The sequence below is a fragment of the Phycodurus eques genome, chromosome 15 (genome assembly GCF_024500275.1).
Source record: "Phycodurus eques isolate BA_2022a chromosome 15, UOR_Pequ_1.1, whole genome shotgun sequence".
In the NCBI taxonomy this organism is placed as follows: Eukaryota; Metazoa; Chordata; class Actinopteri; order Syngnathiformes; family Syngnathidae; genus Phycodurus; species Phycodurus eques.
In genome coordinates, this window is record NC_084539.1 from 9,781,993 (window position 1) to 9,794,841 (window position 12,849).

Here is a 12,849-nt window from a genome sequence, read left to right on the forward strand (position 1 = left end):
TGATTGAAGACTCTAAATTACCCGTAAGTGTGAATGTTTGTTTGTTTGTATGTGCCCTGCGATTGGCTGGCAACCAGTTCAGGGTGCGTCCCGCCTCCTGCCCGATGATAGCTGGGCTAGGGTCCAGCACGCCTGCGACCCTAGTGAGGAGAAGCGGCTTAGAAAATGGATGGATGGATGGATGGATGGACACTCCACCACACACAGTCACGGTACAGGGATAATGGTTGCCAGTTCGGGGACCTGGTAACCATAGTGAAAGGGTGGGTGGTGGGTTTTCACATCCAGGCGGTTCTTGGTTCCGGTTCTTTTGGGGAGCTGGGTCGGGGAAGTTTGCGTGGTTTGGATGGGGGGTGTGCAAGTTGTGGGCCTCCATTTTCTTGGGCGCCTGATGTAGCGTTGTTGAGGTGGTTGTTTGGGACTGTTTCATCGCGTTGGGTGGTTTGTGTGTGCGGGTTTTGGCTTGGCTCCCTGTTTAGAGCTTGTGGCCTTTTGTTTTGGGGGGTGCGTGCCGGGGCTCGGCATTTTGGCGCGGGGGTGGGGCTTCGCAGGGCGCTGGTGATTTTTTTATTTTTATTTTTTTTGATGGATGTGGCCGGGTGCTGTGGAGCGCTGGTTCCTTTCACGATTGTCACCGGTGGGGTGCTCACCCTTCCTCAATGTGCCGGCTCAGCAACTCCGTACGCCAGTTGACTAACATATGGTGTTCATTCACTAATAGGTTCGATAGAAACACTATAGACTTTCTTGACTTGTGCTGGAATCACTAATAACATCACAGGTTATACTAACATATCAACTCACAGGTTTTTTCAGGTATTTAGACACTAAAAAAGAATCGTACCGCACCACTCGAGAGTGGCACTGCCTTGCTCATTTCCCCACATCCTGTCCCGCCCTTGTCTCTCCTCTCTTATCTGGTTCTCTTGGTTAGTTATTGCATGTCCTAGTCCCCATGTTCTAGTCCGAGTAAAATTAAAAAATAAGCAGAGGGAGTATTTCAAACTCCCCTGTTGCACAGCAAACTGTTCCAGCACAAAGGCATACAGCTCCACCATTCTGCAAGGCCATGCAGCGGAACAAGACAGGTTTAAATAAATAAATAATTATAATTAAGTTTTAAGTTTAAAGGAATAAAGTTGCACATTTACAAGAAAAAATAGGTGTAAAGCACATGAAGGAAACAAAAGTAAGGACAGTAACAACACTTCTATTGCTACGTGTCACACTGTCAGCCTGGAGAGTGTGTGTGTGTGTGTGTGTGTGTTTGTGTATATATGATATTTGTCATGTTGTTATCCAAAGTGTGTGAACGATTCACACGGGTGATATTACGTCAGCAAACTTAAGTGGAGATTTACTCGAGTGCTGTGAAATATGTCAACAAGCCTTAAAAAAAATTATATTTACTTTATCATCCACCAGTTGTTATGTTGTTACCACGGCAACAAAGCTTCACAGTGGACTCATCTTACATGTGGCATCAATCTATAAGATTAATATCTTGAGTTAATTTAACAAAATTGTTTGACCTCTTTCCCGGACGTTCAAAATAAAGTACAAGTAATAAAATAAAGAGCTGTTCCATGGGAATGGGTTTTTAGAGCTAAAAAATTTGTTTTGTTCAAGAATAACATTATCTTTTTGAGAAAGGAATTGCCATTTTATCATGAAAAAGATGTAGCCTTACCAGAATAGTGGCATGATGAGAACATTCGTAATGTCGTATGATGAGGGAAAAAAAGGGGAATTTATGAGAGACAAATTTTAATTTTACCAGAAAATGCCACCCGTTATGAAACGTATTTCTGTTCGAAAAAAGTTATAATTGTTCATTTAGGGAGAAAAAAAACCCCAACATTTTTTTACAATGAAATCGGAATTTTACCAAAGTTGCTTTTTTATGGGGAAAAAAGTTGTAATGTGATGAGAATAATGTTGTATTTCTTCGCAGAAAACTTGTATAATAACATAACCAGAATACTGTAGTAAAGTTACATCAATTACATTATAGTTTCATGGGGGGAAAAAAATATGCGAGAGTTGTAAATTTACAAGAATTAGGTCATAGTTCTGTGAGACAAATTCGCAACATGAGATTGGCGTAGCATGAACAAACAAACAAAAAAAACAAAAACAACTTTAGCAAAATACTGTATACTATATTATATAGTTAGTTAGTTACTATAATACCATACTAATACTATAGTTCTGTTAGTTTTATGACCAAAAAAAACAAACAAACCATTTTTTTTTTTAATGGGAAAAAAAATGCTGATTTCCTGTTTTTGTGCTCAGGCCAAAGCACTCTCTCGTAGAAAAGCGGGAATGATGATTTTATTATTATTATAGTTTTTTTCACAAGACTAAAGATATTAATTTATGAAAATAAATAAATACATTTAGGAGCCCAAACATTTGACATCCATTTTTAGTGACTTTTACAAATAATACTATGATATAAGAAGAATAATCATCATCATCATCATCATCATAATCATAATGATAAAGTGAAGATTTATGGTAGGTTTTTCATTTTAATGTGCTGAGAAGAATGTTCAAAATGTTACAAAATAATCATCATCTTGCATATATCATAGAAAAATAAACATCTGCGATCCAAAAGGCATATGATACATTCTGTTAATAAAAATAGTTAAATAATAATAAGATATTTACACCTCACATTGACTATTTAGAATCCACTGCGGTCGGTTCTGCTTCGCTTCCTCTTGCGGGTCCTCTGGGAGTGTGGCGGCGGCGGCAATGGCGGCGTCCCTCGGTCGTCCTCGCCGGAGCCGACGTCCTGGCCGTCTCGCCAGCCGCCGTGCGTCGCGGAGAGCTCCTCCCCCGGGAAGAGGGGCGCTCGGCCGTACATTTTGGTCTGGAGGTCGGCGATGTCGTTGCGGATGTCGGCCATGAGCAGCAGCAGGAAGTCGAAGGAGCCTGGCGGGCCCTTCAAGTCGACAAGAACAACGGATTAACTAACACTAATATTATTTATTTTTAATCCTTTTGATTTTGCTGCTTCTTTTATGACTGCCATTTGTGTCTTTAATTTGATATATTTACCCGTCTTTGTGTTTTATGTGACCCTCTCTGTGGTTGTTGTTTTGTACAGCACTTTGGTCCTGCACTGCACCTGCTTTTAAAGTGCTTAACGAGAGGCGGGCGGCACCCTGCTTTGCCCTGGATTGGTCGCCAGTCAATTGTGGCTGATTAAAATAGGATATGTTAAAAATATACTTTTTACAAATAATACTGAATAGAATCGCAATTTTATAAGATAGTGTTTGGGTTACGAATCAATTTGGAATTTTCTGAGAATGAAATTGTCATTTTCCCGAGAGTAAAATTTGAATTTTTCCTTAATAAAATGAAATTTTACATGAATAATAGAGTAATTTTATTAGAATAATACTGTAACTTTATGAGAATTCATTGTAATTTTATGTGAATACAATTTTCACACTTTCATTTTATGGGAAGACAATGATATTTTGTTTTAGGTCATTTTTATGACAATGAAATATTCATTGTATAGGAATGGAATTTTAACTTTATAAGTTTTTTTAATTATTATTACAAGGACAGGGTTTTAATCTCACAAGAATAAAATGGTGAAAAAAAAAAAGTTAAAGGAATAAAGTTATAATTTTGTACGTGAATAAAAATGTCATTTTACATGAACAAAATTGTAAATTGATGAGAATAAAATTGCCATTTTATGAGAATAAATTATAATTTCATGGGAATACATTTTTTTGGGAGGGTAAAATTGTCATTTTACCATTTTAATTATCATTTGTATGGAAGTAAAATTAGCATTTTTGAAGAATAAAAACAATGTTCGAAAAATAGAACTGATATTTGTCCAAAACTTTACAAGCGTATTTCTTTACAAAAACACTATTTTTACAAAAATATATTATAAAATAAAAATACAATTATTATTTGAGGAAAATTAATGAATTCTATACGATTACAAACTTAACTTCACAAGACAGTATTTTTGATTTTTACGAAAACAACACTGCAATTTTTAAGAAAGCTACATTTAAATTTTACGAGAAAAACATTTTCCTTTTTACATGAATAAAATACAAGAACAATTTTAATTTTATGTTTATAAAGTAAAGTAAATAAAGTAGTTATTTTTTTCTCCATGCGTTCTACTATTTCTGCTCTGCAATAATGCTGTTTATTTTTGGGTCTGTCTGCTAGCTGCCCTGAAATAACATCGCTTGGTTTTAGCGACAGACTTCATAAGCGTTTGACGTTGATGTAGGTGGCGATTGTCTTACTGGAGGTCCGACAGTCCCGGGTGCTCCTCGCTCCCCCTGGAGGGCAAAGAAACAAATATTTAGTTTAAATGAATTTGAGTAAAGGAGAGCACGAGAGGAATTCATAATATTATATTCTTTTTTTTTTCTTTAACGAGTGTAAGCACAACTGTGAGGAATTACTGTTGATCTACGGTAGCGCTCGTTCGGCCGACCGCTGAGGTGGTTTGGCGGGCTCGCAGGGGGGGGGGGGTCACGCTGGGGCTGTGAGTGTTTTGGCAGATGGTTTGGATTTGTTACTCGGAGAGACAGATTAGCATCACCCTCCGATCTATCCACACAAACATCCCCGTTGCGGGAAAATTGAAGGATTCTGTGTATAGCTTAGGCACCTGAATTGGACCACACTAGCAAGCCGCCAAGCCGAGCAAATCGGTATTAAACAGGCACACTTCCAAAAGATTGCACAACTTTATCAAAACTCAATGAAGAGACTCCATTTTTGGCACATGTTGTGATCTCAAGTACTGATACAAACCTGCCAAATTTGAACATGAAACAATTAAAAATTGTGACCTATATTCTGACCACAAAAAGTATCGCAATCGGACGATTAAGACTAAAAAGATACAGTTTTTGTCCCATGTTAAGAGGACTGTCACCGTATGGTTACAAACATACAAAATTTGAATGCGATCCCAGTAAAACTGTGACGCTTTCCACTCGCAAAATCCTACATCCCGATGACTGCAAATCCAACTTCAATGAATTCAGTGATGCTTCTGTGATGTCATTGTAGAAGACACCTGGTCTGGCAAGTTCGAAGTCCCCAAAAAAATTGTTCAACGCGCGCAAAAAAAAAAAAAAAATATCCGAAAGTGACGACTATGGAAAAAAAAAAAAAAGTTTCATTTTGGGCCCATTTGATGTCTAAAGTAATTTCAGATGAGAGTATTCATATTCTTTTGTTAATATGCATTTTTTATGCATTACATTTTCATTATCGTTAGTCATACTGCGTATTTATGAGAATAAACTCTTAATTGTAAGTTTCATTTCAGCGCAATATGTGTAATGGCATTAGAACTGTCATAGTATCACGAGGAAAAAATGCATAATGTTCTGAAAATAAGGTTTTCTTTTTTCATGGGAAAAAAGTCATGAATAGAGAATGATGAAAATGTTGAAATTTGACAAGAATATCATCGTAAATTTGAGTAAAAAATTGTTGTTAGTCTTTTCACACAAAAAACTCTAATGTTCCAATAAATAGCACTTTATAGTATTACGAGAAAAAAAGACAGTAGAGTAAAAATTGTAGTGTCATGAGACGAGTTCTACTAGTTCAATTCTGACTTAAATTAACAAATAAAATGCAATTTGAAAATTGTACGGTTGTCCAAATTTTATGAGGAAAAAAAGTTGCAAGGTTATGGGAATAAATTTGAACAATTACGAGGACAAGATGGGAATTTTACGGGAAAAAGGATGTCACGTTACAAGAACAGTCATAGTATTAGGAAACAATTGCATTTGAAGAGATTCCATTTTTTGAAAATTGTAGTTTTATGATGATGGCTTTAAAGTATTACAACTACAATATGCACAATGGCAGTGGAAAGTGAACAAAAAAAATGTATGATCATTTTACGACAATTGTTTTAATACTACGGGAGAGAAAAAGTCATAATGTAATGAGAAAACATTTGTACATTACGAGAATAAAATGGGAATTTTACAAGTCGTGTTACAAGAATAATCACGATATTATGGGGAAAAAAAAGACATTTTATATGATTAAAGTCATATTTTCACGAGAGTAAAAAACCTAGTGTTACAAGAATAGTTATTGTACAATTCTAATATGCATCATGGCTGCCTTAAAAATGCATGAAATAATGTTTATTTTTACGAGAATAGTCTTAGTACTACGAGAAAAAACATTTTAACGTTATGGGAATATATTTACTTTTGTACATTTATGAGAATGATAATTTTACAGGACAAAGTTGTCTTTTTGTAGGTAAAAAGGTGTCCCCTTTTGGGAATTTTCAGAGTATTACGAGAAAAAAGACTAATTGCTACTAATTAAAAAAAAAAAAGAAAAGGTATCCTGGCACTAAAGGGGAGTGCAATGTAAGCCAGCCTGTATTTTGTGTCTGAGAAAAATCAGAAGCGAGACAGAAACCAGAAAACGCAAAAAGACATTTTGATCTAAAGTTTGAAACATCCTGAAGCCTCTTTTGGCTTCCTGTTGAGGCGAAAAGAAGCAAACTATTCCAGTTCCCTGACAAACCCTTTCTGAGAAGAGAAAAAAAAACCTGACATATTCCAGACGTCTGCCAAGTGGTCCGCACGGTTTTCTTAACACCGATGGGGAAAAAGGTAGTGGTCACTTGAACCCTCAAAACTGTTAACCCCCTAAGGACTCACTTTTGATTTTCATGGGGCAGGAAACGTGTTTGCACTTGAGAGGATTGCAGACATCATGAACAATCAGTCAAACCTCTAAAATCCCATTTAGCAACTTGGACTGTGAACAATCATCGCCGTGTTGCCGACGCTGGACCTCTGCTACGTTAACTGCACTTGAACTCTCGTTTCCCAAAGTAATCTCACCTTGTGTCCATCTTTTCCCGGTGCTCCCGGAGGGCCCTGTTGAATAAAGTCAACAGCTCATATTTGTTCAAGCACGTGTGTTTTAATTGTGTTTATCAAAGATGATACGCTAGGTTAATGGCTGTCGGTGTTTCCATCCGAACGGAACTTCAGAAAGTCTCCAATTCAAGTCGCAATGATACATAGATTTCTGATCCTTAATATTGTCCATGTTGTGGAATTTGCTCAAGCTTATTTCAGGTCATCTAAAATTTAACTAACAAATGTAAATCACTTTGAATTTATAGGTCAAAAAATGTCATAAAGTTGTCAAAGTTGAATCAAGACATATTGAGATCTTAAGTAGGGTTACATACACACCGAATTTGAACATAATCCAAATAAAACTGACTTGTAATCTGTGAACAAAAATATCCAAAACAGCCACCTTTAAATAAAATAATGTTGAAATCTCAAGTACAGATAAACACAAACATTTCGTCATGATCCAAATCAAACTGAGACCCATGGTCTGCACCAAAAGAGGTGCAATAATAACCGTTGTATTACGAGGACAAAGTCACAACATTACAATAATTCTCATACATTTAGGACGAACAGTCAGAATGTTACAAGACTCATCGTTGCTTTACAAGAATATTTTTTCGAGGATAAAGTTGTAAAGAAAAGTGCTATTTGTAATGACAATCAACTTTTCATGTGGAAAAAGTAACACCTATTTCATATTATTGCCAAAAAAAAAACAGCTGCAATTTGAGGATAAAAATCATATTTTTATTAAATAGAGTATTTAAGTTTTTGTATACTACTGTTTTATGGCATCTGAAGGTAATTTTAAAAAAGTAATTTGTTCAACAATCATGTTTTTGACAAGCTGATTTGACAGAATTTTAACTGTTTCTTTTCTTTGAAAACCCTTCGCTAACTCATCTTTGCAGAAAAGCAAATGCAGTTTAAATCCTGTACAGTACAAAAATAGAAGTCTTGATAAGTAGCATTAATAAGTGTTCATTTTATAAGCCAAAGCTCCCTTTCATGGGGAAAAAGCTTTTGTTAAAAAAAAAAAAAAAAAAAAAAAGCCATGGTATTGAAATGGATAAGTTGGGATATTATTACTAAGTCGTAAGTTTACAAGAAATCAGCATTTTAAAAGAAACTGTACATTTTTAAGAAAGCTCTTGCAATGTTAGTAGAATTGAAGAATAGAATTATATTACAAGAAAAAAAGTGTCACTTTTACGAGAATGAAATGTCCATTTTCCAAGAAAAACTGTCTTTTAGAGAAGAATAAAAATTAGAATTTTACAATTGATTGTTAGAAAAATATTCAATGAAGTCACTTTTACGATGCAAAGCGTCAGAATTTTTAGAGTTGCAGTTCCATGGAAAAAGGGAAATTAGCCCTGTGGAACGTTGTTGTTAAATCGCGGTATTGAAAAAAAAATGCCTTCATGAAATGAGAATAAAGTCTTCAAGCCTTCTTAACATAGACGACATTGTTAGCTAACCGTCATAAGTGCGCATGGAGTAGCATCAGTATTGCAACCCACATCATCGACACACCTCTGATGAAGATGAAGAGGTTTTAGAAGACAGACGTTAAGTAATTGAAAAGCTCCAAATGCTCACTCGAGGGCTTTGTGAGCTTTTGGCCCAGTTAACGCCGCTAGCTCGTCTGATTGCAGGTGTTGATAGAGTCATTCATCAAGACGGTAATGCACGACCGCATCCTGCACATTCTTGGTCCACGTCCCGGTCCCACTAATCAACATGAAAGGATGACGCTCGGGGCAAACAACGAGACCGAGCCAAAGAAAACCGTTTGTCAATGGATGAACCTTTTATTGTTCTTGCCTCATAAGGGGGAACATTTCGACATTTCAGGCTTATTTTAAATGTATCGGACCTTGATGATTCTATTAATAATCACAAATCAACTTCACGTTTTTGCATGTGATCTCATACTGAAATGCGTTACGCAAAGTTGCACTGGAGGGATCATCTGTTTAAGTGTGAAATGAACTTGTGGTATTTGGAGAAAAAAGTCATCATGTGAAATCATTCTATGAAAAAAGTTTAAAAAATAAAATGTAATATTACTACTGCATGTTAAAAGGCGTGATGTGACGAGAATCACGTTGCATTGTTACAGGTAAATGTTTCATTTGAAGGCTAATTTTTATTAGGAGAAACATTACATTGGACAAGAATTGGAACATAACTTTACGAGCTAAAGTTGAATTTTTAGGAGATAAAAAGCTAAAATGTAGTAATATGAAGTATAATGTTCCAACACATATTTGCTGATTTTTTCTTTTCTTCTTTTGCATTTGTCTCTGAAACCTCACCTATTGGCTGTTTTTGTGATCAGGCCAAATGCCCAGTCTGATTGGTTTGGCACCATTTTTGGGCATCTTGGTGTCAAGATCTACAGTGGATATAAAAAAAAAAAATCTACACACCCCTGTTCTGACCCTGTGGACTATCTCTGAGGAACAGGGCTTGTGCTACAAGATGTGACTACAAAAATGTCAGGAAAAGCCTACTCGAACAGATTAACTTTATTTGGGGTTATCAGAGTTTAATGGTGGCAGGTGTGTGCTGAATCCTATTTATGAATGGGATTGGTTAATTCTGAACACAGCCAGTTGTACAGCTTATAGGTCACACTACTGGTGTAAAAGGTTTTGACATAATTTATCTTGGTGTCATTTACTTATGTCACAGAAACCCGGCATTTGAACAGGGGTGTTTAGACTTTTTATATCAACTGTATGTTGAAGTGAGGGGAGGAGCTTTGTTTAGTCAGGCCATAGCCCTGTACATACATAGAAAAATATGTAGTTTTCAAGAAAAGTAATCATTTTGAAAGAATGAAATCAGAATTGTATTTATTTTGTTTATCATATAATTTAAAGAAAAAAGCAGTGTATTTACAACAAAAATGTAAGTAGTCTGAGTAAAAAAGTTAGTTACAAGAACCAAGTCGTATAGGAAAAAGTCAGAATGTCTTGAGAATTTTGAAGTATGAGAAATTTCAAAACATTTCATGAAAACGTTTTTATAATTACAATTAAAATATAACGTTAATAGAAGAGTCAGGTATTATGAGTCAAAAAGCGAAAGGAGAATCCAGTCGTATTTTCACGAGGAAACTCATGTTCTGAGAGTTTGGTATATTTACGGGAGTAGTTTTCAGAAAATTAAATGACTGGAATCTAAAAAAAAAAATAATATGTCTACGAGAATAGTGTGAGAAGTAAAAGGTCATAATGTTTGTTTGCATTTTATGATGAATTTTATATTCAAGATTAAAAATTATGTTACGAGGGTAGCAGTATTCCTAGTGAAAACTTGCAATGTTATGAAAATTAAGTTGTAGTTTTCCAAAGTCCAAATGTCATGGGAATATCATGGAATTATGAAATAATTCTTTGAATAACATGATTTTTTTACATTTTTTATTGTAGTGTTATGAGAACAGTCAGTATTATGTGTAAAGTTGTAACGTTACGGCAATTGAGAAAAAAAAAGTTCACCGGACTATTGTCAGAATTTTACAAGAATAAAGTGCTGAACACTATCAACTGACCACAGGTCCGCGAGGGCCTCGTTTGATGTGGGTCAAGTCTGGCGTGGGCCCCATGGGACCCATCAGACCCCTTGGTCCAGGACGGCCCAGGGGCCCCGACTGTCCTACAAGACCCGGCTGTCCTTCTGGTCCAGATTCGCCTAAAAAACAACAAAATAAAAAAAAAAAATAGACGTGTTAATGAAAGTTGATTTGAATTCCTGTTTCCTCACTTTAGCTGCATAGAAGTTGAAGACTTCTTTGGAGGGACTGTGGAACAAGTTGTTTCCCGCAGAGGATGAAATACAATCCACAATATGACAATATGCAATAGTCACGCTATTCATTACGTCTCCTTCACATGGAAAAGCTTTTTTTTTTTTTTTTTTTTTTAAACAAATCAAAAACATTTCTAAGGGAATGTTGTGCAACAACATTAGCGGCATCTGCACAATGTTTGTTTCTTTGTTTTTTTTTTAACATCTGGATAATCAAATGAGATCCAATGCAAGAGCTTTATCAAACACACTGCCAAACCTACCTAATTTATCAATATATATTTATCAATACATCTGTTTAGCGAGACACAAAAAAAGGGAAAAATAAAATAAAGTTAAAATTCAACATTGTATTATTGTGACTTTTATTTTTATAAATAGTTTCTTTAAAAAAAACACAACATATTTTATTTTACAAATTTGCATTTTTAATCAATTCATAATGCTATTTGGAATAAATAATTTTAAAAATTATTTTGGTTCTCCTATTTAGCAACATAAAAGCTACAATCAAGTTAATGAAATAAAATGTATCCTGGCAAAGTGCTAAACACTTGTTTATTTGTAGAAATCTTATTTGGAAAAAAAAGGCATTGTAATTTAATTGCTCATTATTTAAAATGTATGGGAAATGTAATCTTTATCAATAATTAGGGTCATTTGAAATGAATGACACTGAAAAAAAAAATCCTAAATGTAGACTTTGGTTGTCCTATTTAGCTACATAAAGTTAATAAAATAGCTTTTTAAACCACGTATTTATTCAGACACAGTGTTGTCAAACACAAAAAACATGGCATTATGAAATATTTATCATATAATAATAAAACATCATTTTATATATAAATTATGAAAAATGCAATGTTTATGCTTTAATGATGTTTTAATTTTCAATGAATAATTTATTAAATTTATTTCAAATTCATAATAAATATGCCCATTTAGTTATTTTCATTTTTGACTATTCTTTCATATCAGTAAAAAAATAAAATAAAGGTAATGTTTTTCATTGGACAGTGATTATTTTTTAGAAAAGTAATTTTTTTAAATGTCAGTCAAAATTGGACTTGTGTGTGTAAACCATGATTTGAATATTTCATTATGCCCCGTTATCGTTTGGGCTGTGTGAATAGATCTCTGTTTAAAGTATATTGCGTACCGGTTTCTAGGAATCCAATAACTGAGACTCAAGTCCAATACGCTGTGTGGTTACCTGGTGGGCCAGGCAGGCCCGGGGGTCCTGTTAAAAAGGCAGCTGAGATTTTGTCGTTGGTCCTCTGCTCTGGAACGTCAGCACTGCTTGACAGCAACTTGAAAGAAGAAAAAAAATAACTACAAATGATTTAATATTGAGACATTTTGCAGTCAAATGATCAGGCTTTTACAACAACAACAACAACAAAATTTTAAATGCATTTTTGCAGATGATCTGGCATGTTTTGGATTTAGCAAAGCCTGGGTGAAAGTGCAATTCAAGTGTAGTTGCAATATCAAGTGGAGAAGTTGGAAATAACCATTTTGTTGGCCAATGGGGTTGTTACTTATTTAGCTCAATGTATATGTAACTCATCAAACATTGTGAGAACATTTTCAAAACCTTTGTGGAAAGGTGTGAATTTTCAATACAGTAGTACAAAATATTTGTGAACAAATCCCAAAAACAAAAAAATTATCCAATCTCAAATATTTTTTCCCCTTACCTTTTCCTCTTTTTTCTTTAGTTTTATTTATTTTGCTGCTGTACATCACCTATGGTTTTCTGGCAACCCCCAAATAATTCTATATTTAATTTTGCTTTTAAACAAATCAGAACCAAGAGGTAAGAAACATAAATGGTCGGTGCCCCCACCTTTTTTATTTTTTTAAATCGACAACCATCAGAGAATATGTTAAATCAATACCGCTCAGACAAAGTCAATCATAGCTTAGCATTATTGTTTTGAGTATTAAGTACACCATTAATATTATGTCCAGTATGCATCGAGCCGTTGGACCACATGACTGGAAGCAATTAATCATGTGACCCAGAGTGCCTGCAGTGGCAGATGGAATACTGGAGGGCAATGCGAGCCCGCCGTTTTCCCGTGTTAATTTGCTG

The 12,849-nt window shown here is 35.0% G+C and overlaps 1 protein-coding gene across 3 annotated transcripts in view; it reads right to left on the minus strand.

Moving 5' to 3' along the window:
- Positions 1-2,415: 2,415 nt before the first annotated feature.
- ccbe1 (collagen and calcium binding EGF domains 1) overlaps positions 2,416-12,849 on the minus strand; it is a 39,256-nt gene continuing 28,822 nt past the window's right edge. For 2 of the 3 annotated variants that reach the window (XM_061699454.1, XM_061699456.1), the window contains 5 exons: positions 11,965-12,061; positions 10,495-10,634; positions 6,903-6,938; positions 4,305-4,340; positions 2,416-2,956 (listed from right to left, as the gene is read on the minus strand). In XM_061699454.1, coding sequence (XP_061555438.1) covers positions 2,696-2,956; positions 4,305-4,340; positions 6,903-6,938; positions 10,495-10,634; positions 11,965-12,061 — 570 coding nt within the window. In that variant the 3' untranslated portion in view covers positions 2,416-2,695. The remainder of the gene's footprint in view (positions 2,957-4,304; positions 4,341-6,902; positions 6,939-10,494; positions 10,635-11,964; positions 12,062-12,849) is intronic. The other variant, XM_061699455.1, reaches the window with a different exon arrangement.